Source organism: Trachypithecus francoisi, unplaced genomic scaffold, assembly GCF_009764315.1.
Source record: "Trachypithecus francoisi isolate TF-2019V2 unplaced genomic scaffold, Tfra_2.0 Lachesis_group8, whole genome shotgun sequence".
Lineage (NCBI taxonomy): Eukaryota > Metazoa > Chordata > Mammalia > Primates > Cercopithecidae > Trachypithecus > Trachypithecus francoisi.
The window spans coordinates 122,263,058-122,289,942 of NW_022681473.1; the positions used below are offsets into that span (position 1 = coordinate 122,263,058).

General features: G+C 55.7%; 2 protein-coding genes across 14 annotated transcripts in view; one reads left to right on the forward strand and one right to left on the reverse strand.

Annotated features, from left to right (window-relative positions):
* Positions 1 to 5,766, forward strand: part of GLB1L2 (galactosidase beta 1 like 2) — a 50,724-nt gene extending 44,958 nt beyond the window's left edge. The window contains exon 19 of one of the 2 annotated variants that reach the window (XM_033208160.1): positions 5,652 to 5,766. In XM_033208160.1, the coding sequence (XP_033064051.1) occupies positions 5,652 to 5,654 (3 nt within the window). In that variant the 3' untranslated portion in view covers positions 5,655 to 5,766. The remainder of the gene's footprint in view (positions 1 to 5,651) is intronic. The other variant, XM_033208154.1, reaches the window with a different exon arrangement.
* Positions 1,980 to 26,885, reverse strand: part of B3GAT1 (beta-1,3-glucuronyltransferase 1) — a 32,409-nt gene continuing 7,503 nt past the window's right edge. For 6 of the 12 annotated variants that reach the window (XM_033208168.1, XM_033208167.1, XM_033208171.1 and 3 more), the window contains 6 exons: positions 11,535 to 11,630; positions 11,243 to 11,389; positions 7,418 to 7,926; positions 6,503 to 6,799; positions 5,745 to 5,845; positions 1,980 to 4,252 (listed from right to left, as the gene is read on the reverse strand). In XM_033208168.1, coding sequence (XP_033064059.1) covers positions 5,759 to 5,845; positions 6,503 to 6,799; positions 7,418 to 7,926; positions 11,243 to 11,389; positions 11,535 to 11,538 — 1,044 coding nt within the window. In that variant the 5' untranslated portion in view covers positions 11,539 to 11,630 and the 3' untranslated portion in view covers positions 1,980 to 4,252; positions 5,745 to 5,758. Of the gene's footprint in view, positions 4,253 to 5,744; positions 5,846 to 6,502; positions 6,800 to 7,417; positions 7,927 to 11,242; positions 11,390 to 11,517; positions 11,631 to 14,768; positions 14,888 to 18,947; positions 19,094 to 19,228; positions 19,608 to 26,885 lie in introns of all 12 variants that reach the window. The other 6 variants (XM_033208164.1, XM_033208163.1, XM_033208162.1 and 3 more) reach the window with 4 other exon arrangements.

Below are 26,885 nucleotides of genomic sequence, written 5' to 3' on the forward strand. Positions count from 1 at the left end.
CCTCCTGACCCTGACTCCCCTTCAAATGTTGCTGGGTTGGAAGCGCTCTGGAGAGGACAGGTCAAATGCAAATTCATTCTCATGCTGGTGGGCGGGGGTAAGAATCTGCCAGGCAGTCAAGGGCGCTACATATGAGTTAACTGCAGGGTTGAGTTTTGCTTCACAAACTACATCTGGCACCTACTGCCAAAACCAAATTATCTCCAGTAACAGAAAGTCAAGTAGCACACACACACCCCTGCACGGCAAGAGCTCTGGGAGCCCGTGAAGGTGGGCTGTGGGATGGCGAGCCGTGGAGCTCACTGAGGCCAGCAGGCTTGCTGCCTGTGTGTGGCTGCCCAGGGGGAGGTGCAGGGGACATTCGTGATGTACAGCCCAGCAGCTGAGCCAGGTCAAGGGCTTATTAAATGGAGCTTGTTAAAGGGAAGCTTGTGGACAGTGGCTTGGGGACAAGATGAGGCAGAGTCCCTGGTTTTGCCCAAACTCACCAGTTCTTCTGGAACTGCCTTGGAACGACAAGCATGGAGCTGAGATGTGGATGCGACCTGAGCTACTTGGGTGTGGCCTGAGCCAGGTGCAGGGTCTTCTGCCCTGCTTTACCTGGGTGTGTGCTTCTGCAAAGCTGTGTATGAGCTGGGTTCCGTCAGAAAGTGATGGAACTCAAATGGAAGGGAACCTTCCTGCAAATCCTCCTGTAGAGTGGATCACAGTTCCACGCAGACCTGAGCAAGACACACTGTGGTTTCCTAAGGTGAGGTCTTCCTACACCAGCTGCTTATTCTTGCCCTTCTTTTTTGCCAGTTGACTGCTCGGCTTCTCTATCAAAGTACCTCTTGGCAGAGCTTATTCTCCAGCGTTGACTAAAGATTTGTCCATATCTTCCACATGGTATGGCCTCATCTAGGTCTCTGGAGAATCTCTCTTCATATCCAGCCTCTGAATACTGGGGGTCTCTGGCCCACTCCTTGGGCTGTTTCTTTCCTCTGTCCACACTCACTGCACAGGTTCTCACCCATGACACCTGTGGTTTGTAAACAGGTTCGACACCCACGCCTGCCGATACTGGCCTGCACCTGAGCTCCAGGCGTGTGGGGGCTCCTTTTCTTCTGCACGTGTCTAACAGGCACCTGACACAGAGCTCCGTTTCCCCACATTACCCCTCCTGCACGCAGCCTCGTATCTGGAAACGGCAGTGCTGTTCTGTGTCTCGGGCTATTTTGGACCCCTCTCTTTATCTCCCACATCCAGTCCAGCAGCAGATCCTCCTGGCTCTGCCTCCTAAACTCGTTCAGAATTTGACTGCTTCTGTCTGCCCCAGCCCCATGCCCCACTCAGCCCACCGCATCTTGGCCTAGATGACTGCAGGAGCCACGTCTCCACCTGCCCTTGCCCTCTGCATTTATCCTCCGTGCAGGCGCAGGGCAGTTCTGAGAGATGGATCGAGTGTGTTAGTCCTCCATACTGGACCCCCCATTGCCTTCTAGGTTCCCCTGATGCCTGTGGACTCCCTCCTCCCATGCCCACCGCATCCCTCACTGCTGTTGCCCCAGCAGCCCCCACCCAGCCGGTTGAGCCTTCCTGCTGATCTATAAGCAACGCTTGCTCCACCTGCTGGACAGTTCCTTCTTCTTGGACCCAGGGAGCTGCATGTCAGGGTGTTGCTGCTTTGCTCAAATGTCACCTTATCAGGGAGGCCTTTCTGGCCACCCTACAGAGCACTGACCCGTCTCCACTGTTACCCTCTGTCTCCCCAACTCAGCCCCATTCTCCATACAACAGATTGCATCTGAAATAACATGTATTCGTTATTGCCTGTCTCGTCTTGTCAGTAGGTCAGTTCTGTGAAAACGAGAGCCTTGTTTTTTCACTGCTGTGTGCCGGCTCCTAGAATAATGCCTGTTCATAACAGGCACCTGATAAATACTTGTTGGGTAGCTAAATTAATAAATGAGAGTAAAATAAGGCAGGGCTGAAGAGGATTAGGACTGTTAAAAACTGTATTTGACTTTTAATTTTGAAAGCAAATTAAATACAGTTAAATTAAAACAGACCAGATGCAGCTGCCTGGGTGCCACCCTCACCCCAGCCTCTGTTCTTGGAACTCCTAGCCCCTGGCCTCACTCCTGTGTGGTGGGGTTTGCCAGCGAAGGAGCGGGGAACAGACTGGGTTTGGAAAACAATTGTCATCATGGACCCATTTCTGATTTATAACAAACTCATTCCCAACAAGGATGAAGGCTGCAGTCCACCAGGGTTATAATTATAAATAAATATACATGCAGCTAAAAGAGGATAGTAGGTGAAAACAACTGACCTAGCATCTGCCAAAAGAAGTCCCCATTTTGTTGTTCATTATCAATTTCCTGAAAATGAACTCTGGGTTTTTGGCTAAGAAGGTGGCCTCAGACCAGCCAAGCTGACCTTGGCACTCAGGGCTGGCTTCTGTGAGTGAGGCAGTAGAGTGCCCACACATAAGTTCACCACCTGTGCCCACCTCCTCCCTTCTCTCCCATGCCACCCCACTTGCTTTCAAGGGCTTGGTTTCCAAAGCAACATTCAGGGTGTAAGAGGTTGGGGAAAACGTCCTGCAAGGTGGCTCAGGGATCTGATTCCATCAGATGGTCTCATGAATACTGTGGGAGATTAAATCCATCTCAAAACAGGCAACCAATGCTCTATTCTGAATGTTAGGTCTCTGGACTGAGTCCCACCCTCCCACCCACTCAGGAGTGGGTTCTGAATGGCCCTCAGACCTGTCCTGGTGAGTCTTAATGGGGTGGGAGGCTGTTAGTTAAAAAATAAACACCTCTTCAGTAGGCTGGGGCCCTTTCCTTTTCCTCCACTTGGGGGGAAAATTGTGCTTCTGACTTGCAGGAGAATGAGCCAGATCACCACCAGAGAGCCCGGCTGGCCAGGGGGAGTCAGAGCCCTTTCCAGCGGGCCTGGGAGGCCTGGGGAGGGCAGCAGCTTGAGACACACTGTTCTTTCTCTAGGGTGGAAAGTGGACAGCTGGACATGAGGTGGGCTAGCTTTGCATGCTCCCGACTTAGGGAGAAGTAACATTTTCTTTCCCTTTTTTGTGTTTAGGATAATTTCCAAAGCAGTGTGCTCAGGCCTCCCTCCTGCTCAGTGTCCCACCAGCCCCTGCCCCCTTTTCCCCAGTCCCTCTGCTACTCCAGAGTCCCTCCTCCTCAGACCAGGGGCAGGAGAGAGTTAGGGAATGGCCTTGGCCTCGGCTTCCCTCCTTTTTCCAGGCTGCACAGGTCCCACCTTGCACGCCACCCACCGCCTTGCCCACCGCCCATCACCTTGCCCACTGCCCACCACAGGCTCACTGCACCCTGAGATCTGTGGCTCTGAAGAGCTGCAGGAAAAGGCGCCTTCCCTCCCCAGTCCAGTCCAGGTGAGGGGCCTAGCAGCCGAGGTGGGCGGTGGGGAGGCAGTATGTGGACAGTGGGGCCGTGGGGTTCTTAATCCAGGTCAGGCAGTGACCTGTGCTGGCTCTAGAGCCCACCCCTTTGCCAGTGCTGGAGGAGAAGGGGTAAAGAAAGGGGCCGTAGGAGGGGACTCTGCTCCTGCCACAGCCTGAGGTACAGGAGGTGCCTATTAAGCCCAGGTTCCCCCCATGCAGGGCTGGGTGCCTGTTGGGATCAAAGACAGCCTTATGCTCTGTAAACATGAACCAGAGGAGAGCCACAGAGGTATGTCTGATTTGGGGGCAGCTCTCGGGAAGAGCAGGGACCGAGGAGAGGAGCAGAGCACTCATGATGCCCGTGGGCTGCTCTCTGGTCTTCAGAATTCCCTGGCTGGGTGTCCTGTGTGGTGGTGCTGGGCCCAGGGACAGGGAGCCAGGGAGGGCCATGCTCCACTTGACTGCAGGGTCTTCTCATCTCCCTCCCGCCCCGCATCACTGCAGGGCCGGTGTGGGTGCCCACTGTGCCTACTCCTGCAGCCCCGTCAGTGCAGGGAGCTCTGGGGAGGTGCACTGGAGCACCGGCTTGGCTGGTGCTGGATACCCCACCCTGGCCATCAGGTCTCTCGGGCCCTGGTCACGCTGGTTGGAGAGAACAACAGGTCTGGGATTTCTGTGCTTAAATTCTCTGTCCTTTGTCCTGGCATCAGGCTGGGCTCTCTCAGAAGCCCCCAGAATAGAAAGGACGGTGATGGTGATTCCTTAGGAGTCGGCCTTGGAGGGACCATCAGCCGTGGGGAGAGGATGGAAGGCCAAGAACAGGGTCGGAGGAGGAGGCTCCTGTGAGGGGAGAGGAGGAATGAGTGTGGTGTCAGCTGAGGATGGGGCTGGAGAGGGAATGGCCAGGCAGGGCCACCAGGACCTCTGCAAAGCCCCCAGGTCCTGTGGGGGCCTTTGTGGGGGGCAGGTGGGGAAGGTGCTCCAGTGAGGGCAGTGAGGGCCCAGTGAGGGCAGGAGGCAAGAGTGAGGCTCTGTACAGACGCATTCTAAGTGGCACTGGCCAAGGTGACTGAGTGATGCCCTGTGGTCCCCTGCAGGCAGGGGGATGCAGACACGATACAGAAGCTGTTGCTTAGCTCCAGGGCACGAGGACAAATGTCTGTCTCAGGCCCCAACCTCTGTTTGGCATGACCTAGAGCAGGGAGTCAGGAGTACCAGCGGCTTTGAAGAGACAGAATAAGATCACAGGAAAGCCCCTGAAAATGCCTGGCTTTGCCAACCACCCAGCACACTTCACTTGTGTCAGTGTGTCACCTTGGACCGTTCACTTAGCTTCTCTCAACATCATTCCTTTGCCTCTGAAGTGTAGGTGGATCCTGTGGCCTACTTCCAGAGAGGGCTTTAAAGACTAGAATAAAAATAGCCACACTGATGAGACTTATGTGCCATGAACTGTTCTGGTGCCTTCAGCAACCTGCTTCACAGATGAGGAAACTGAGGCCCAGAAAAGTCAAGTCAGGTCAAACAGTGAAGAGCAGGGGTCCTGGGAGCTGAGGTGGGCTCGGGTCTGCGCTGTCACTCTGCGCTGCCTCTCACTGTGACAGCTGTGGCTCGTGGCTGTGGAGCAGCGAGTCCGTGAGTCCTCGCCATGGCCATGTGGTGAAGGAATCCACAGAGGAAGAGGCAGACTTGGGGGGACAGACCCTGGCCAGCGAGAGTCTGAATGGCAGTGCCTTATGGGGTGCAGGCGTCACTGCCAGCAGAACAATCAGCAAGGTGTTTGCAAGGCGACGCCCTCTGGAGTCTGGTGGCAGAGAAGGACCCAACTGTGCGGGTGAAAGTTAATGCCTGGGGCCGGGTGCGGTGGCTCAAGCTTGTAATCCCAGCACTTTGGGAGGCCAAGACGGGCGGATCACAAGGTCAGGAGATTGAGACCATCCTGGCTAACACGGTGAAACCCCGTCTCTACTAAAAAACACAAAAAAACTAGCCGGGCGAGGTGGCAGGCACCTGTAGTCCCAGCTACTCGGGAGGCTGAGGTAGGAGAATGGCGTGAACCCGGGAGGCGGAGCTTGCAGTGAGCTGAGATCCGGCCATTGCACTCCAGCCCGGGTGACAGAGCGAGACTCCGTCTCAACAAAAAAGAAAGTTAATGCCTGGGGACTTTCAGGTGGCCCAGTGGGAAGGGGACCGTGGTGAGGCCCTCCCCTCCTGCCCACATTTGCCCTGTCCTCCACAGTGAAAGCCCAAGAGGAAAAGCATGAGACAGTTGATTTGGCCCAACCTCGTGCCGCCCTGCCCAGCGTGTGGCCCACCCTCGTCATGCCCGTACCTGCATCCTGAAGCTCAGATCTCCACCGAGGGATCAGTGAAGCCCTTCTTGCCCTCATTCACCAGCACTGGCTTCTCTGTCCGTGTGTGCCACACCAGGATCTGTGTGCCCAGAGATGCAAAACACGGTGGGACAGGCCCCTGACCTCACTCTGCTGCCTCCCTGCTCCCTCCCACACCGTGTAAACATTTCTCCTGCCCCTCCCTTTCCTTCAAGAGTTTTTCAATTGTTCCATCAAGATTTTCTCAACTGTTTTTTAATTTATTTTCTGTGGCACTAGACTACGCCGTCATTTTTGCTGTCTGCACATGTGATGCCTTCAGAATACCTGCTGGAAATGGGAAGTCGAGAGCTACAGAAAAGAGAAGCCCCAAGACTTCCCGTGTGTGTGTGTGCATATGTCTGCATGTTCATATGTGTGTATGTGCATGTGTGTGCAAGTGCGTGTGTGTGCATCTGCATATGTGTGCACATGTGTGCATGCGTAGGCATGTGTGTGTGCATGAGTGCTCAGCAGGGAGGTCCTGGAGCACAGCTGTTTTGTGGGAGGTTATAACTCCCTGGTGGCCACTGCTCTCCCTTTCCCTGCCTGTCCACAGTGTCGCTGCCTTACAGGTGATCAACGGCCTTCCTGGGAGGGGGTTTCAGAAAGCCCAGGCTATTTTGAGGCCTCTGTTTCCATCTCCCGATCTGTAGGGAGGGTCTGGATGTGCTGGAGACACGTGCGTCACAGCTGTCAGTGCTGCGGAGGGTCTCACCTTGGTGCAGTTGGCTGCCTTGGGCTCCAGGTCATTGAGGGTGACAAGTTCTCGAAGGAGGCTGCTTTCCTGGTAGCCTCCCTTCACACCTCGCAGCTTGAAGTAGGCCTGGCTTCGCTGCAGAATGAGCCGCAGGTTGACTGCAAATCCAGCCATGTCTATTGCAAATGGCCGGTGGGGGTCAAACACCGTCTTCCAGCCGACCACCTTCCCTGCCCCGTTCACCCGTGGGGCCTCGTACCGCAGGCCACCCACGAAAGCGACGGGCCACACGGACACCCTCCTGGTGCTGCGCATCTACAAGTGGGGGGTCCAGAGTCAGGGCGCCCGCGCTGCAGATGTGAACGGACTCCCGTGCCCATGGGAGGCGACATCCTTCAGCAACCTCCATGCCCGTGGCCAGCCAAGGCCACCCAGGGAGTCCAGTACAGCCCTGCCCCCAGGGCCCCGTCCCATGGGTTGGGCACCTGAGGAGAACCTGCCCTGGGCTGCTGGCGAGACCTGACCTCTCAGACGGCCTGGTCTTCACCTTCTCAACATGGCCCTGCTGCTGCTTTCTCCCTCCCCACTTTAGAGTGTGAAATGACTCCCCTTCTCCCCCAGACGAACACAGCCCATATACTCAGGCAGGCTCCCACTGTTCCACCTAAGAGGTTTCTGGTAGTCACGGAGAATGACCGACTCACAGACCCATTCAGAGGATACCTCTAGGGCCAAGAATAGGGTTTAGGGGTTCCAGAGCCCCTTGCCTTCCCCCTAACGTGTGGGGGATGCTGCAGCCCGCAGTTCTGTCCCTCTCCCTGGCTCTCTGCTGCCTGCCCCGCTCCCAGCCCGGCACCGCCTCCCGCTCTCCCCCTGCGCGGCCTCCACACCCGCAACCCCCGTCCTCGGGACGCGCTCCACGCCCCGCAGCACCTCCTCGAAGAGCTCCAGGCTGTAGGTGTTGTCGTCGTCCGCGAAGTACACCACGCCGGGCTGGCTGGAGTTGCGCGGGAAGGTCTCGCGCAGCCAGCGCAGGGCCAGGTTGCGCTGCATGGTGCCCCGCGGGATGCGGGGGTCGCGGGCGTCTCCTCGCAGCTTGTAGTTGCGGGGCGTCTCCACGTGCAGATGCGTGTAGTTGAGGCCGGTGTCGCGCAGCAGCCGCGCGGTCAGGGGCGTCCGGCGCGGCGCATCCTCCACCACCAGCCAGTGCAGGTTGGGCACGTGCAGCAGCGTGTTGGCCATGCGCGTCAGCTCGGCCTTCTGCACCGGGCGGCTGTAGGTGGGCGTCACCACGTGGATGGTGGGCAGCGTGTCGGACCACGGCGGCGGCCGCGTGTACACGTACTCGGTGCGCACCACCTCCACGATGTCGCGGTCGGACATGCAGTACTCTCGGGGGTCGGTGCCGGGCGGCGCCTCGCGTCGGGGGTCACTGCCCTCATCTGCGGAGTTGGGGGACAGGCGATGTGGGAGGCGCGCGCTGGCCGTGGCCCCGATTCAGAGCCGGACGCCACCCACCCTGCCAGGGCACCCTTCTCCTCCCCCGCAGGGGCTGCTCAGACCCCTCCCTGCCTGGGACCTGGTAGCTCCAAGGTTGAAACCTGCAGCCCCGGAATCCTCTCTGAGGGTCCTAGTTCTGAAGACACAGAGATCACCTCTTCCTTCGCACCTTTGCAGCCCTCTAGCTATTTGAGTGCAGCTGCCCATATTCCAAGACTGCGTCCTCAGTTCCTAAACGTGCTGATTTTCCTATGAAAAGGCATCCTCCCCTCCCCTCCCTGGCCCTCCTCATCGGGAGGGAGCTGACCACACTGCTCTGCACAGGGCTGGGCTAGCAGAGCACGTGGCACTGTCCCACTGTGGTGTGGAGGCCACAAAGCCCAGGGCCGCACCACTGCGGCAGCAGCCAGAGCACACTGCGGGCCTGCAGGAGCCTGAGGCAGCTCCCCAGAGTTCTCAAGCCCTCCCGTCAAGTGGGGCCTCTTCCCTCCTGGCCTTATGTAAGGCATTCTCTGCATCTTGGTGCTGAACTTCCTATTTAAGTGCATTTTATTCTTGTGGGTTTTGCCCATAGTTGCCAAGATATATGTAGATCTAGCAGTCCTAGCAAGAGGAGAAATCATGGCCATTGGGATTCTTGTTTTCCATGCATCCCTTCTCTCCATTCGTTCCTTCCATCGGAAGGGCTCAGGCACCAATGACGGTGTGGCCCTCACTGTCCAAGCTTACCGTCGGGTGGTAAAGGTAAGAAATTCCGACGCCTGGGCTGAGACCCTGCCCAGTTCTGCCGTTACAAACCCTATGCCTTGAGCAAACTGCTTAGCTTCTGGTGCCTCAATTTCAGCGACTATAAAATGGGGCTAATAATAGCATCGAACTTATCAAGTTAGTACGTGGATTAATGAGTTGACACCTGCTAAGCGCTGAGAGCACCGCCAGGCAGTTTCCTCTCTTGTGGAAGGGCAGTGGCCAACTCTGCTTCCTTCTGGCTTCAGGCAATCAGTGGGGACAGAACGAGCCAGTCACACCAAAGGGGAGGACCCTGGGCATCAGCTCTTCTGCTGCCTCTTTCTGGCCACCACTGTCATCAGCAGCATGCGGGGTGTGTGGGATGCTGGCGTGGAGACCACATGAACGGACCCGGGAGACTTTCTTTCGGCTCTTCAGGAGTTCTCACGGGCAAGTGGCACAAGGCACACAGCAATTTCTGAGGGCCGGGGGAGGTGACCAGCACAGATGCAGTCACTCAAAGGGGACTGCTTACAGGAGTTTGGAGTCAAACTGTGAGAAGAACAAGGTGGAAGAAAGTGGGATGGGTGTCTAGGGTTCTGACTTGGATAGAAGGCTTAATTTATCCTATGAGAAGTATTGAAAACTGAGGCTTTGGGAGGAGGTTTAGAGCCATTTGGTCCAGCTCTCTGTCACCTCAATCATCCCAAGCCCACAGAGGACCTGTGCCCTGGGAAAGTCCCCAGACATTAGGGCACAGCCACTGCCTGTGCTCCTGGGCTCTGCCCTTGCCGTTGGCTTCAGGGTGTCTGCAATTTTGGGTCCTATCGGCCTCCTGGTGACCCTGACTTCACTCAGCGGCAGCTTTTATTCGCTCCCTCTTGGCATGCTCTGGAGAGACAGAGTGCCAAGTCCCCAGCCTCAGGCAGCACCGTCAGTGCTTAGCAAACAGCCTGACGTCTCCAGCGCTGGAGCTCTGCCAAGAAAGCAATCGACACGATATCATGTCGCTTTGTATATAGTAGCTTTAACCCTCTGGAGTGATGTATTTGCAAGATAACAATGATTCTAAACTGACAAGCACTGAGAAGAGGCGCTAGAGTCGGGAGGAGGGGATGATGTTAGGAAGAGAGGCGCTAAGTGGCAGCCATGGGCAGTCGGCTGCCGCCATCTTGAGCTTGGCCCTTCCTCATGGAAGCTTCAGGAACAGCTAGGGGTTTGCAGGACCTGGTATTTGTGCGGAGCAGCATGACTTCAGGCTGTGAGTTTTGGACACTGCCTGCATCTTGGAGTTACAGGCACTCACCACCTCTCTCTGCGTGGACTTGGGTGCCTTATCACACTGCCAGGTAAATATCATGCACACTGCAAACGGACAGCAGCTGCCTGACCCCACGTGTTGAGTCTGTGCATGTAAGTGGGGAAGGGGGCAGAAGAGAGCCTGAGACAAAGTGCTGAAGAGCTGGGGCAGCCAGCTGTGGGGTGCACGGCAGGTTTGGGTGTGGAGAGCTCTGTGTGAGAGGGAGAGGCAACTCAGGAGCCAGAGCCAGGGGAAGGGAATTCTACCCTTAGTTCTTCCACTAGTTCTTCATGGGACTTTTCCTCTCGCCAGCCCTATTTCCACCAGGTAGCACTAGACCAGGGTTTCTTGCGCAGAAAAAGAAGAGAGGCAAACACTATACTCCCTGTGAAAGGGTTTAAAACACACTGCAGGCCAGAAATCCTATTCCTCCCTGACCATCCACTTCAGAATGGTCGCTTTCCTTGCATGTCATGAAATGGCATGTGAAGTTGTGTAGGCATGTCTTTCTGTGTATGTGTGTGTATTAATGATGCGTGTTTTTTAAGTTGTTCTGTATTTTAAGATGCGTTGACATCTTGGGTGCCCTGCAGATCTGGGAGGGACTGCCCCTCCCAGGACTAGCTAAGTCCTAGTGACAGTGTACACCTTGCCTGCAAACTTTTCATATGCAAACTACCTGACCTAGCGCTCACACCCGCCACCGTTACGGAGCGCTCCCACCCAAGCCCCTGCCACACCAGGGTGATACCAGACAATTAGAAACCACGCCCATATCCTAAACCCACTGACACTCTTCAGACCATGCAGTTCTGAGCCAGCTCAGCTGCTGACAGTGCTCTGCCCTTCCCTTCCTATGAAAACCACTTCCCTTCCTACCAAAACCACACTAAAGCCTCCCACTCCCTCCACTTCCCACCTCGGACGCCAGCACTTCCCCAGGCGCACGGTGTGCCCCCTCCTCTTGGGTGCTGAGAGTGACAAGCTCTTCTTTCAAGGTGGTTGTCTCCGTGTCTGCCAACCTACCGTCCTGGACCTCTCTAAACTGTGTGGTAGCTTCCACTAGCTTCCCATTCCCACAGGGGTGCAAGTCTCACGAAGGGGCCTGGATGGTCCGGTGCTTCCTCCTAACTGCTTAGTGAGTACAAGCAAGAACCCCTGCATGTCAGTTGTGGTCACTGTCACTACCAAGGCCCAGCTGGGCAGGCAGGGCATGCGTGTGGCCTCACCCTTATGCACCGCAAGCAGGGGTGCGAGGGTGCTCTGGTGCCAGACGGTGATGAGCAGAGTCCAGGGCAGCACGATGAGGACGATCGCTAGGATGTCCCGTCTCTTCGGCATCTCCAAGGCTGGCTGCACCCACGGCTCCTCATTACCTGAGTGGCGGTAAGTTCAGGAGAGGGGTGGCCACGGGCGGCGGCAGCACAGGGGAGAAAAGAACAGGCATGGGCCGGGCCGGCCAGGCATGGAGAGGACAGAGCAGCTGAATGTTGGCAGGTCTTACCAGCACTTACAACCCACCCATTGCGGAAGCAGGTTTGCAGAGTCCGGCCCGACTGGAGTCTGAGAAGGGGTCACTGTCCAGGGGTAGGGTCAGGAACCCTGGGGGGTGGACACCTGCAAGAGAGAACAGAAGCAGATAGCCAGAGACCCAGGCACAGGAATGGACGCCAGCAAGGCCGGGCCCTGCTCTGGGACATGCAGCGTCTGGGGTTCCATGATGGAGCCTCAACCGTCCATCCCCTGAGGACCTCTTCTTCTGCCTGTTTGAGTGGAAAGGGCTCTGTTCTTCCCACAGGCACAGGGCCATGGCGCTGCTCCATTTATGAAAGTCAGTAGGGGGCAGGGGGCAGAAGCACAGACTGCAGAGACACCAGGTTTAAATCCCAACTGTCCACCCACAGGCTGTATGACCTTTGCAAATCATTTCAGTTTTCCATGCCACAATTTTCCCATCTGTAAAATGGGCCACTGTGGTTCCCCACCTCATAAGGCCATTCTCAGAATTCAACGGTACCTCCCATGCAGCCCTAAAGTGCCAGCTACTTATCAAAGCCTGGATAAAGGGGTGAGAGGTTTTCTCTCTCTCTCTTTTTTACCATATTGTACCATAAATTATATTAAAATATTTATATTAATAATTAGTATTATTTATTATTTTATTTAATTTATAATAATACTATAAATAATATTTAATTAATATTAACTAATATTTATTAAATAATAATATTTAATATTAATATTATTTAATAAAAATATTTATTAATATTAATATTTAAAATATATTAAAATTATATTAAAATAAGTTCAACATTTTGGATTTGGGGGTACACGTGCAGGTTTGTTACGGGGCATACTGCATGTGACGCTGAGATTTGGAGTATGATGAATCCCATTTCCCAGGTGCGAGCATAGTACCCAATAGGTCATTTTCAGCCCTTCTTCCTTTTACAGTCCTCAGTGTCTATTCTTCTCAGGTTTACAGTCATGAGGACCCAATGTCTAGCTCTCACTTATAAGTGAGAACACATCGGATTTGGTTTTCCGTTCCTGTGTTAATTTGCTTAGGATAATGGCCTCCAGCTGCATTCATGCTGCTGCAAAGGCCATGATTTCATCCTTTTTTATGACTGTGTAGTATTCCTTGCTGTATATGTACCATGTTTTCTTTATCCAGTCCACACTGATGGGCACCTGAATTGATTCCATGCCTTTGCTATTGGGAATGGTGCTGCGATGAACATACAGGGCAGGTTTTTTTTCTTTTTGTGAAACACTTTATTTTCCTTTGGATATATACCCAGGAATGGGACTGCTGGCTAGAATGGTAGCTCTGTTTTAAGTTCTTTGAGAGATCTCCAAATTGCTTTCCATAGTGGCTGAACTAATTTACATTCCCACCAACAGAGCATATGTATTCCCTTTTCTCTGCAGCCTCACCAGCATCTAATAGTTTCTGGCTTTTAATAATAGCCATTCTGACTGGTGTGAGATAGTCTCTCACTGTGGTTTCAATTTGCATTTTGGTGACAGTCTTTTGAGGACAAAGAAGAGATGTTTCTGAGACAGGCCGTGGGGGAAGTGGGAGAGTGCCTTCCTGTGTCAAGAGGAGGTCCTCTGCGCAGGACAGAGCACCAGGTGCTGGGCTGGGCAGCAGCAAGGAGAAGAGGGGTCCCCGGAGGGGCTGCCACATTGAGGGGAGACAGTCCTCCAAAATGACAGCAGCAGGGGACCCAAGTGAGGAGAATGAGCCACTGGGACTCCTCAGTCCTGCAGAGGGTCCACTAGTAGCATCCCTGGGAACTGTTCTCTCACATGGCAAGGACACTGGGTGAAGAGACCTCCTGACCACCTTGGAAACTGTCACATCCTCTTCTCCTCCCTTTTCACTTCTGTGCTGAGCACCATGCATGATGCAGCAGGGACCCGTGGGGGTGATGGGGAGGGCAGGCAGCCTCGGGCAGCCCAGCCAGCCTCACTGTGCTCACCTGTCCCAGTGCCCAGTGTTGGCTAGGGACAGCGCCTCACCTGGGGACTGTGCTGCCTGCTCCTGCCCCAGCTCACGTGTGCTCACCATTTCAGACAGAGTCGAGCACTGTGACCGAGGAGGGTTTTTAGCCCGAGTTTCCAAAATAGTGTGTTTTCCCCTCCTTGCCGGGTCCTCTCTCCAAATAGTTCTGATGCCTTGTGGAAGAGCAGGATTTGTCTTCCACGAAGGAGCACTGTGGTTTCCTGGGACGGCCGGCATCCCCTGCCCACATCCTGCCATCAGAGGCCCACCTATCCAGAGAGTCTCCCCCACCCATTCCCTGGGGAGTGGAAGATCCACTGGGGCTCAGTGTCACAGGCACGTAGGAGATAGTGGACATTCTAGGCTGTGTGTGTCTGTGCCCCCCACAAACTCCTCTTTGCTGGCCCTGTGAGGGACAGAGCCTAGACCCCCACACGGGATGCCTGCTGGGTCTTGTGTTCTGAGATGCAAGTGACCTCATGCCACATTCTCCAGATTTAGCCTGTCCCTCCACACCCAGGCCACTGCTGGAGTTGCATGAGGTTGTGTGTCAAGACACGTTTTGGCAGGTGTGATCTTAGGCCACAGCTGATGAAGGATGGGGAGGCTGGGCCTGGCTGGGGCTTCAAAAATGTCCAGGAAGATTTCTTCTGTGTTCTCAGAGACTCTTGAAGGAGTTTTCTCAAGTGCTCCTGGTTTTGGTGAAGGTTCTAATACCAGGATGGAGAAAGCCAAGGAGAGAAGACGAGTGTCATGCCAGCTCAGTCCCTGCGGGCCACTCCCTTCCCTTTGGCGCAGCCTCTCAGCCCCCGCCCACTCTGGCATCTGCTCGGCCTCCCTTGTGCCTGCTTGCACTGTTGTTTACACAAACTTTCCTATAGCGTGAGGGGTATCTGAAGATGAGGCTCAGCTCTTCACATGCACCTGCTCCTGCAACATTAGAGCAGCCCTGCGCAGCAAGCATGGCTGTGGTCCCTGTGGGTTCATCAAGGCCAGAGAAGGGGAGTAACTTGCCTGAGGTCAACCATGAGGAAATGGTGGAGTTGGAATTGAATCCAGGCCATCTGGCTCTATGCTGTCATCGGGGGCATAGGATGAGAGGTCCCAGGCCCCCAAGCCTCTAGAACCTGGGCCAGGCGCAGGGTGGGCAAGGGCCACACACAGACCAAATGCTTCCTCTGGCCTGGACCACAGCCACCCTCCTCTGCGATGGCTGCCCCCCTCCCCCCGCGGGGCCCTAGTACCTGCCTGGAGGCTGGAGCAGGAAGGAAGGGTGGGAAGGAAGAGAGGGGAGGACGGGGCCTGCGGGCAAGTGTGCTGTGGGGCGCTTTCTGCTCCCATCCAGTCTTTTTGGTCAAAACATCTATGAGAGAAAAGGGAGGGGGAGAGAGGGAGAAAAGCTCTAAAAATAAACTCAGCAATAAACCCAGTTGTGCATTAATTACTCTGGAAGCCATTATGGCTTGAAAACCCCATAACTTTAATGGAGGCTATTATAAGCATAGTAGCGAAATCGTGGAGCTAATTACCAGGCGGTTATCAAGCAGAACACAGAGAGCCCCCAGCCTGGAGAACGCCAGCTGGCCGGCAGGGGGCGGGTCGTGGGACGTGATGCCTGGGCTGGGCAGGGGGCCTGGGGCCAGGCAATGGGGTGGGCTGCACCTGCCCCCAGCTCTGGGCCTCAGTCTGAGGCTGGGCTGCAAGGTTAGCCGGCACTGGTCCCCTCTTGCAGCCTGCTGCTTCTGCCTGGGGCTTGGAGGAGGGTGGAGTTTGCCTGTGGTTGCAGGCTGTCTCCAACAAGGACACCACAATGGCTTCTAGACACTTGGGTTGGGCAGAAGAATCAGCACAAAGGTGCAGGAGTGGCTTGGCCACACCCAGGGGAGCCCAGGAGATGGGGGCAAGCATGGGGAAGAATGGGGTGCTGGAGGAGGAGGTGGGTGGAGGCACAAGGGGGATTTCGTGGGGAGGCAGGATGCGGTGTGGGCAGTGTGTGTGAGTGGAGGGCCCAGGCCTGCTGCGGTCACAACTCCCATCCTGACACCTGCATCATGTCTGTGACCAACCTCATGTCTCAGGCGTCTTCACAAGTAAAGACGCAAAAGGCTGTGCCCTGCCTTCCCCGGGTGTCCTCAGAGCCTCAGGTGGAAGCAAGCACTGCCCTGTGGGAGAGTGGAGGGTGGTTCCCGGGTGGGGCAGCACATGGGAGTGGGAGGGTGGCCTGGATGTGTCTGGCAGGTGCTCCAGAGGGACCTGGGTCATGCTGATGGCCCTCCTTGACCTCATCTTTACAGTAGGGAGACTGAGCTGGAAGTTTCAACGATCCTGCCATTTTAGCAACTGGAGGTCACCATAGGGCTCTGCGAGGAAGATGGGATGTCCTACGTGAGGAAAGTGTAGCTCAGTGGGCGCCCAGGGCCAGAGGCAAGGCAAGAGGGCCGACAAAACAGCCTCCCGTGGAACTGAGTCCTGACTTAAGGGCCAATATGCCTATGGAGATCGGCCATGCTGGAAACGCCTCTCTGCAGGAATCTGTGGCATTTTGTTTTGTTTTGAGAGACAGGGTCTCTCTCTGTCACCCAGGCTGGAGTACAGTGCCATGATCACAGCTCACTGCAGCCTTGAGTTCCAGAGCTCACGTGATCCTCCTGCCTCAGCCTCCCAAGTAGCTGGGACCACAGGTACATGCCACCATGTCCAGCTAATTTAAAATTCTTCTTTGTAGAGACAGGGGTCACTAAGTTGTCCAGCGGGTCTCAACCTACTGGGCTCAAGAGATCCACCTGCTTTGGCTTCTCAAAGTGCTGGGATTACAGGTGTGAGTCATGGCACCTCCAGAGAGGAATTTGTCTATGGGTTTTAGGGTGTTGTGGGCTGTGAATAAGGACTAAGGGGTGTCTGGGACTCAGACGGGAAGGCTCTGATTGGCCCAGGCTGGGGCAGAACATGTGAGGCTGTAGAGCATGTGCAAGGCTGGTTCAAGGCTGGCCGATTCTAAACGCATGGAAAGGTTTTCTTCTGAGCCTGCAGGCGTTCAAACGAAGGCCTCAGCAACGCCTCAGTCCCTGAGGCGAGGAGCTTATTTAATTTCACTCGACAAATATTAATTGAGCATCTGTAGCAGGCAAAGCACTGTGTTGGATTCTGTGGGCAATCCAGCAGCAAGGGTGGGGAAGCTTTCCTCAGTCCGGAGGGGACGAGATGACACGGCTCGCTCCAGTGCAGGCGACGTGTGAACGCAAAGTGTCCCCAAAGGCCTGGATGCGTGTGCGCGGCGTGTTACAAATAAGCTCAGGCACTGTCCAAGGTACTCATCTCCGGAGAACGATAAAAGCCTTTTAACCCAGTAAGATTGGGAACAGTAGTTAAGTGGTTAATCAAAAAAGTCCATTAAGGCGAAGAGTCTTTCCAAATGATACATACATGCCGTACATTTCAATTTAAGTAACTTGCAGAGCCAGTTGTCCGACAGATGATGTTTCCCCAGGACTGCACAGTGCATGCTAATTTTCCCCAAATCCAAACTACCCATCCTTGCAGGCTCTCAGCACTTCCGCTCCGCCAACACCGGGCCGGGCAGGTCTGTGCCGTCACTTCCGCTCCGCCAACACCGGGCCGGGCAGGTCTGTGCCGTCACTTCCGCTCCGCCAACACCGGGCCGGGCAGGTCTGTGCCGTCACTTCCGCTCCGCCAACACCGGGTCGGGCAGGTCTGTGCCGTCACTTCCGCTCCGCCAACACCGGGCCGGGCAGGTCTGTGCCGTCACTTCCGCTCCGCCAACACCGGCCGGGCAGGTCTGTGCCGTCACTTCCGCTCCGCCAACACCGGGCCGGGCAGGTCTGTGCCGTCACTTCCGCTCCGCCAACACCGGGCCGGGCAGGTCTGTGCCGTCACTTCCGCTCCGCCAACACCGGGCCGGGCAGGTCTGTGCCGTCACTTCCGCTCCGCCAACACCGGGCCGGGCAGGTCTGTGCCGTCACTTCCGCTCCGCCAACACCGGGTCGGGCAGGTCTGTGCCGTCACTCCGCTCCGCCAACACCGGCCGGGCAGGTCTGTGCCGTCACTTCCGCTCCGCCAACACCGGGCCGGGCAGGTCTGTGCCGTCACTTCCGCTCCGCCAACACCGGCCGGGCAGGTCTGTGCCGTCACTTCCGCTCCGCCAACACCGGGCCGGGCAGGTCTGTGCCGTCACTTCCGCTCCGCCAACACCGGGCCGGGCAGGTCTGTGCCGTCACTTCCGCTCCGCCAACACCGGGTCGGGCAGGTCTGTGCCGTCACTTCCGCTCCGCCAACACCGGGTCGGGCAGGTCTGTGCCGTCTGACATCGGCCACACCGCAGCGTCCTGCTGCCACCTCCAGATGTGATTTCTTTAAAGTGATTCAAGAGCTGAAGAGCACTTGGTGAGCAGTCTGAGTGTAGTACCCTTTAGAATATGACTTTACCTAATTTGGAGAACTTCTTTCTGGACTCATCTTATGACATTTTCATACAAACAACACATTTACTTCAACATGCTCTTTCAACAGTTTACATGACATCCTGTGATGACAGTAACACGCAAGACGGTGAGTGCTGTGAACAGGCTGGGAACCAGCGTCACCGACTCTTGAGGGCGTGGGCTCAGGGGTGACAGCAGAGGGAGCCCCGAGCATCACACAGGCACCAGTCAACGTGTGTGCGGACCGGATGCAGAACACCAACCTGCTGGCTAAGACAGTGCTGTTCATATCACCTTCTGGCAGCCAGGAACCCGCGTGCCCCCAGCGAGAGGGAGGCACAGGCTTTGTCCCACAGACCTGCAGGTGCCCCTAATGGGATCAGCGGATTCGTATGGATTCTGCAGGCGCTGCTCAGGAAATGCCTGATGCCACAGCTAATCAGCTCCCAGCCCAGTCAATCTATACTTCATTAAGCCCTGGCCCTCCCGCCCCCAGCGCCACTGCCTCCGGACCCACCACAGCCCCGCTGGGGGGCAGGACACAGGCACTGACCTCACACCATACAGGAGCCCCTGCTCCTCTTTCTCCTCCTTTGCCCTGGTCACTGACTGCAGAGGGTTGGGGTGCGGTCCCATAGCAGGTTCCACTCTGAATCTTACATTGAACCAGTAAGACTCCCTTTTTCATAAAGCCCAGTCCCTTGATGTTCAGAGCAGCCATGGCATGAGGCAGACACACAGATCTCATCCCCATGTTGCATGTGAGGACACCAAAGCTCTGAGAGCCTGTGTGATTGGCCCAAGGTCACAGTGTCAGGTGCCAGCAGAGCTGCTCAAACTCAGGCCTTGGCCTGTGTCCAGTGCCATCTGTGCCCACACCACCTCCCCCTGTAGACCCTCCCCTGGCCCACCCTTGTGCCCACCCACTGGGCAACCCTGCTCCAGGGCCAGAGCCCCTGACCTCTCACCCCCTGCCCGGCCTACCTCAGTGGTCAGGCCGAGTGCCCCCAGGAAGGCACTGCTGGTCTCTCCCCACCCTGCTTTCACCATGCTCATGGAGGAAGAGTGGCAGGCTCGGGCCCTGGGATGTCTGCACTCTGCTTCCCAGCCTGGGTCACTGCGGGCTCACACTGGGGACAGCGGATGGAAGGGCAGCATGAATTCCAGATCTCAACCCATCTTGTTCCCTTCTAACTGGGACAACCGAGCCAAGGACTTGGGCAGAAGGAAGCATTCGCTTTGTTCTGATTTGGTGCAGAGAATACCTTCACGCTTTGGTTTTCTTCCAGCATCAGAAATGTAATTTGCTGACTTTTTAAAGGTAGTTCCTTTGTTTTTCTTTTTTTTCCAGAAATAGTCTTTGGATTCGATTTTGATTATGATTCAGTACAAAATGAAAATTGGCGTTTGGCTTAGTGTAGAACTCTGCAAGCGAAAGTCCATTCCGGTTAACTGCAGGAATCTGAACCGAATACACTGCTGGCCCCAGCTGGTGTCACTGAAGTTCCCTGAATCACGTGGCTAGTGGTCTTCAGGCAGCAGTTCATCCACTCACCCGAGCCTCCACGCAGGAGGGCCTGAAGCAAGAACTGGGGCTTCATGGTGTGGCGACATCACCTACGGCTGCTCTCTGCTAGGGCACGCCTGGGGGTGGGTGGGGGAGCAGGGATGAGCACACAGATGCTCTGCAGGGGAAGGACAGCCAGAGAGGGAGCGGCAGCTGGAGAGAAGGCTGGCTGAAGGACACAAACGTGATAAAGGATTGTGGGACGCTGGACAATGGGGAGCCAGGCCCGCGGAAGACCCCAGAGGGGAGCCATCCCACAGCAGGTCATGAGGGTGATGGGGGTGGGGGTGCTTCTGCTTGGCCGAGTGGAGGAAGGCGTGCGGCAGGAATGTGCTAACCTTGACAGGACGATGGTACACAGAGCACCACTTGGCCAATTGGCCCCTGCCTGCGTGACAGAGATTACTGAGGGTCATGCTATCTTTGGGATTTGTGGCACTGGCAAGTAGTCCTTGTAAAGAACCCTGGAGCCCAGCCTGGGATGGGGGAGAAGTCTGGTATTGAAAGGTGCTTGCCCCTCAGCCTCCTTTGCCCTCCTTCCCTGCTGCCTTTCCATCCTTGCCCTAGGCCCACTTTTGGAAGGAAATGTTCCCACTCCCAAGACAAGTACATTCATTTTCTGTTGCGATCTAACCAGTTCCTACACACATGGCAGAAGACAGTCCCCACCAGCTCTCTTCAGTTCCTACGGGTCAGGAGTCCAGGGTCCCAGAAGGCTGCGAGGTATTGGCAGGGCTGTGTTCTCATCTGGAGGGCCGACTGAGGAAAATCTGCCTGCAAGCTCACTCGGGTGGTGGTGGGACTGCGGGCCGTGGCTTCTGGCTGGCTGTTAGCTGGGGCTGCCCTCAGCTCCTGGAGGCTGTTAGCTGGGGCTGCCCTCAGCTCCTGGAGGCTGTTAGCTGGGGCTGCCCTCAGCTCCTGGAGGCTGTTAGCTGGCGCTGCCCTCAGCTCCTGGAGGCTGTTAGCTGGCACTGCCCTCAGCTCCTGCTCGCAGACCCTTGCCACTTGGGTTTCTCCAGCACGGCCATTTACTTGGTCAAGCCAGCATGGAGGGATCTAGAGCTAATCCGCTAGCCGATGGAATCTTAGAGCGTAATCCTGGGAGAGACGGCCCACTGCTTCTGCACAGTGTACTGGTCAGGGGCTGGCCACCAATGCCATCCACACCAAAGGTGAGGACTGCACAAAGGCATGAGCACAGGGTGGGTGGGGCTTCCGAGGACACCGGAGAGTCTGTCCCCCACACCAAGGCAGATGGGCCATGTCAGGCCTTCAGCTCCTCAGATCCTGCCTAGTCCCATAGCTACTGAGGGTGACGGCAGAAGCCAGCCACAGTCACAGCCTCCTGCCACCTCCTTCCTGTTCCCTAGCCACCTCTACCCCCCCACAGCTTCCATCTCTTGAAATGCCAACATGGCACCCTTTTCCTCGTCCTGTGGTGAGAGGCACCATGGCCCATGCCAGAGGGCAGTGCCCCATTCCCACCCAGAGCCGTGGGGGAACCAGAGTCAGGGACAGGGTTCTCAAGTTGAGTCAAGATGCCCAAGCGCAAACCAGGCCTGGCCGTTGCAAACCAGCATCCATCTCATTTCCTTCCAGCTGTCAAGTGCTCCCTTGCCTGGGCCTCCATGCCCTGCCTGCTCCTCTCTGCCAGGCCTCGGCCAGGGTCCAGTGCGTGTGGGGGTGTACCTGGGCCCGAGTGGCAGTTAGGGGGCCCCACAGTGAGGGATAGCAAACACGGGCTTAGTCCCGGTGTCCCCCCCCTCCTTGCCCAGCACTCTCTTGAGGCTGATGACGTGGGGAGATGCCAGTCTGGCCACAGCAACTCAGATGCCTGCTCCCTGTCCTCCTCGATGTGTGGCTTGGAATTCGACTCAAGGAAACCGCTGGGGTTGAGTATTCTGTTCTGACAGCTCATTGCCGCTGTGCTGTGGCCACCACAGAACTGCCCGCCTGAGTGACTTCACAGGGCAGCTGGCCCACTGCCTGACCCCCATGTGCATGCGTGTGAGCCTGTGTGCTCATGGTCGGCACCGCGTGAGTGAGCACATGTGTGTTCACAGGCATGTGTCTGTACCCTCTTAGCTGGGTTTCGGGGTTGCTCTGTGCCCTGCTGACAAATCCACAATTGGGTCCCATTCAAATAAAAGAGCTCCTGTGCTTGCCCTTGGCACCCAATGGCTCCAGATGCTGCAACATAGATGAGGTGATGCTAAGAGGCCAATCCACTTTCTCTGCAGCACTGGGGTTTGTGGGGGCTGCTTCTCCTAAAAACTACTAAACACAACAGCTCACGCTCAGCAGTGATCTGCAGCTTCCAAAATGACGGCACGCTGGTCATGTCATTCAATGGTTAAACCCCTGTAATCCCCAAGCTTTGTTCACGTTTTACAGATGAAGAAACTGAGACATGAGGGGGCTGAGTGACTGTCTCAAGTGTCCCAGGTCCAGATAGAAAGCAGCCATCCCCTTGCACTCCTCTGGGCAGCAGTGGCCAGGCAGGGGTCCTTGCCGTGCCTCTGTCCCACCTTTGCTGGCCCCAGGTCCACTGCTGGCTCCCTCCTGGGCCCTCTTCTACTGCTGGCCCCCGGCCTCTGGGGACACACAGGTTTCCTCCCAGCCGTGCCCCAGGCAGGCCTCTGTGCTGTAGCTGCACACCTGGCTGGCGGCTGAGACTTCCCTGCCCTTGTTCATCAGAGCTAGTGTGACCTTACACTTCCTTCTCCAAACCAGGATGCTTTTGAAAATGCGATGAGCTGATATAATAATGGATCAACAGCAAGTCCGCTCTGGGTGCAGTGGGTGGTGGGTTCTCTAACCAGGGCCCACTGCCACCCGAGTGCAGGCACTGGCTCCCATGCAGACTGGATGGCTTCTCTGTTTTGCTCCCTTCCTTGGGAGGCCTCAGTGCAGCCTTCATGAGCTGGTGGCCCCAGAATGGCTCCTCTCGTCTGCATGAGGGGAGCAAAGGGGTTCTCCTGTTCAGAGGCTTCCCCACATCCCTGCTCACCTCCAGCCGCACCTCACCCGTGGAGACAGGCGGGGTAGAATCAGCAGTGCACATTGTTCCAGCTCTATGAAGAGACCACGCCAGGATGTGGGTCCTGCCCTTGGACCCTGGTTCCAGCAAAATGCTCTTAACACACCAACCAACCTGCTCCAGTTCTGAGACTCCCCAGCCAGCCAGCAATGTATGCACCGTAGGAGAGGCCTGCGGTTTGCTCAGGACCCCCATGGGTGGACTGCTGCCTCCAGTGGGTGCACACCCACCACAGGGCACCTGCTCAGCAGGGGGCCAGGCCCGTGGGGCCCCGGAGGGTGAGGCACATTCTGCTACCCAATGAACGGCAGGGCCCAGGGGCAAGCCGTCGAAGCTGCTACTGCTAACAGCACTGATCTCCCCTTTTGCCAGGTTGCCCAGCAGTGGCAGAGGGCAGTCCAGAACCCAGAAAGGCTGCAATGCCCTAGAATCCTGGACCCTGGAAGCTAGGACGGGTGTGGCCCTCGCCGCACCTGACCCTCTCTGCAGCGGAGGCCCAGCCAAGGTTGCGCTGGTTGGGATGCTGGGCGGTGGCTGCAGCGAGGGTCTCCCATGATGGGGCTGGATGAGTGCACCCATCCACAGCACGGAGCCTGGCACAGGTCATGGTGACTGACTTGGTACCTGCTGGAGCCCAGCACGGCCTGGACATAAGCAAGCCAGGTGACCAGGTGGGTCTAGCCCTGGAACTGAGTGTCCAGGCTTGAGTTAGCTGAAACAGCCCTGCAGAGCCTCTCAGGCTGTGAGCAAGGTGGGGACGTCCCAGAGGAAAGATGTGAGCAGCCTGCTTGCCCCCACAGTACTGCCCTTCCTGTTGTCACGCTGCCCTAGGCCGCGTAGTTTCCCTTGGTGCTACCGTCTCTGTGGTCCTGGGTGAGGTGCTGGCAAGGGGAGACTCCTCTGGGCTCTGTGCCTGTGGCATTCCCTCTCCTACTCTGCAGCCTTCCCTAGCCCTGCCCCTGCCCTGGGCTGCTCACTCAAGGTGGCCACACTGTGGGACTTCCCGCCCCGGGCCCTGCCTTTGGTTTGCCGGTTTTCACATCTGTCCCCCAGCCCCGGGCCAGAAGCTCCTTTGGGGGCGCCTGGCCTTACTCACCTCCACGTTCCCACACCAGGGCCCAGAGCCCAACAAAAAGCAGGAGCTGCACCAACATCCCTGTGACTCAGTTTCCTCATCTTTACCTCTCACAGGGCTACTTTCAGATCAAAGGAGGGAATCAGTGGAAAACATCTAGCATGAGGCCTGGCACACAGTTGGCACTATGAATGTCAGATCATATAAAACATGGTGGTTAATATAACTGCCGCCACCACCTTGTTTTAAGATTCAGCGGATGGCTAGCCATGTGCAGAAGAATGAAACTGGACCCCTGCCTCTCACCATATATGAAAATTAACTCAAGATGGACCAAAGATTTGACTGTTGGAAGACTTCAAACTATCTAAGAAACCCAAAGAAAACCTAAGGAACACTATTTTGGACATTTTGGGAAAATTCTTATGGCTAAGTTCTCAAAAGCAACTGCAATAAAAACAAAAATTGACAAGTGGGACCTAATTAAACTAAAGAGCTTCTGCATCACAAAAGAAACTCTCAACAGAGTCAAGAGACAACCTACAGATTCGCATCCAACAAAGGTCTACTATCCAGAACCTATACGGAATTTAGACAATTTAAATGCAAAAAACCAATACCCACATTAAAAAGTGGGCAAAACACATGAACAGACACTTCTCGAAAGAAGATGTACAAGTGGTCAACAAATACGAAAAAATGCTCAACATCACTGATCATTAGAGAGATGCGAATCAAAATCACAATGAGACACCATATAAGGGAACACTTGTGCATTGTTGGTGGGAATGTAAATTAGTTCAGCCACTGTGGAATGCAGTTTGGAGATTTCTCAAAGAACTTAAAACATTTGACCCAGCAATCCCATTATTGAGTGTCTTCCCAAAGGAATAGAAGTCGTTTTACCATGAAGACACGTACACTCATATGTTTACTGCAGCACTATTCGTAATAGGGAACTGATGGAATCAACCTTGGTGCCCATCAGCAGTAGACTGGATGAAGAAGATGAGGTACACATATGCCATGGAATACTATGTAGTCATAAAGAAGAAATAAATAATGTTTTTTTTTTGGCAGCAACATGGTTGCAGCTGGAGGCAATTATCCTAAGTGAAGTAACACAGGAACAGAAAACCAAATACTGCTCACTTACAAATGGGAGCTAAACATTGGGTACTCTTGGACATAGAGCTGGGAACAACAGACACCGCGGAGTCCTAGAGGGAGGAAGGGGGAGGGCCAAGGGTTGAAAAACTACCTATTGGTTACTGTGCTCAGTATCTGGGTAAGAGGATCAGTCATGCCCCAAATCTCAGCATCACACAATATACCCGGGTAACAAACCTGCACATGTACCACTGAATCTAAAATAAATGCTGAAATCATAAAAAATAAAAAATAAAAAAACAAATACCCACATTAAAAAGTGGGCAAAACACTGAATCCAAGTGCCTGGGAGAGGAAGGGCAGAAGAAGGAGGCACCTTGGCTCCTTCCTCATGGCTCAGTAGTGACTGGCCTTCGGGCAGCCTTTCCAGCACATTCCTCTGTCCCCAGCACGAGGCGGCGCTGTGGCTTGGACTCAATGGAAACTGGGCACACCAGCATGCAGTTGTGACAACAGAGCGTGGCCTGGGGAGGGCAGCCTGGCCACTGTGGGGAGACGGTGCCCCTGGAACCTGGCGCCGTGGCCCCGGCTCCCTCTGTTCCTGCTGCGAGCACGTGCCCCCGCACAGGTGGGCCAGGCGACAAGGCACTTTCTCATGCATTTTCCTGCTGTAGTCTCGGTGCAGCCACCTGAGATGAGGTGGGCACCCATCCTGTCACCCTGCTTTTTGAGGTGGGGAGACTGAGGTTTGGAACTGACACAATGAGCTAGAGTCAAGTAGCGGGGATGCCCCAGTGCATGGCTGCTGCTTCCCTCCCGCCACCCTGCCCAGTCTGGGCCTGTGTCTCTGCTCAGCTTCCTAGAAAGGCACTCAGGAAGGACCAGTGATTTCAGAGACTCCCCATCCCTCTTCTCTTCTCCTGCCTCCAGAGCTGTCCTGTCACAGAACTGACTTGTCAGTGGGGGTCTAGGGCCAGCGAGCCCTGGGCACTGTCACTCCCTTCCCCTTCTCCTCAGGATGCAAGCTCAGGCTCCTGGGGAACTTCACTTTCACCACCTCCCACTTCCACGGCTCCCTCACCTCCCGCTGTTACACCTGCCCTGCCCCTAAGGTCCCTCCCTCCTCTGGGGTGTCAGCTAACCCCACTGCCTGAAGAAGAAACAATTAACATCAAATGTTGAACTGGGCCGGGTGCAGTGACTCGTGCCTGTAATCCCAGCACTTTGGGAGGCCGAGGTGGGTGGATCACTTGAGGTCAGGAGTTCCAGACCAGCCTGGCCAACATGGTGAAACCCCGTCTCTACTAAAAATACAAAAATTAGCCGGGTGTGCTGGCAGGCGCCTGTAATCCCAGCTACTGGGGAGGCTGAGGCAGGAGAATAACTTGAGCCCGGGAGGTGGAGTTTGCAGTGAGCTGAGATTGCGTCACTGCCCTCCAGCCTGGGCAACAGAGTGAGACTCTGTTTCAAAAAAAAAAAAAAAGTCGAAGGGGCTTGGGTAGGGGACTTGCCCCCGAGCACATGTGTGAACCGGCGTGGGCAGGGTGTGCCCTCCACAGCAGAGGAGGTGTGGGTGTGATGAATGCAGCAGTCCTCGGTCTCAGTGCCCCCGACAGCAGCGTGTGCTGATACTACCTCTGGGTTTCCCAGGCCGCCTATCGCACAGTGAGCACGAGGGCAGCTATGGATCCATGGTCCGCCAGACCATGGAGCCCGAACACCGCCCAGGCACAGGCTCAAGACAGTCCTCCACATACCTGGGGAAGGGGATCTCCAGGCTCTCCTGGGCTCCTGTCCCTAGGTAGGAGTACCCGGCCGATTTCTTTCTCGGGGTCCCGGGAAGGCAGCAGGGATGAGAGCAGGAGGCAGGCATCCCTTCACACCAGTACGTTTGCCTGGGACACGCTTCCCTCCCTCACAGTCCCTCCACTTGCTGAGCTGTTTGGCCCCCAGGACCAGGCCAGGTGCACTCAGCCCTGGGGCTTCATACACGGGGCTGGACACTGCAGGGTGCCTGGGCAGCCCTGGATGCAGGAAGGGAGCCCCAGAGGCCAGACAAGATGCCAGCTAGAATGGGGTGCCTTCCTTCTTGATGCTCCCATGACATTGTGACATAGCTTCCCTCTGGGC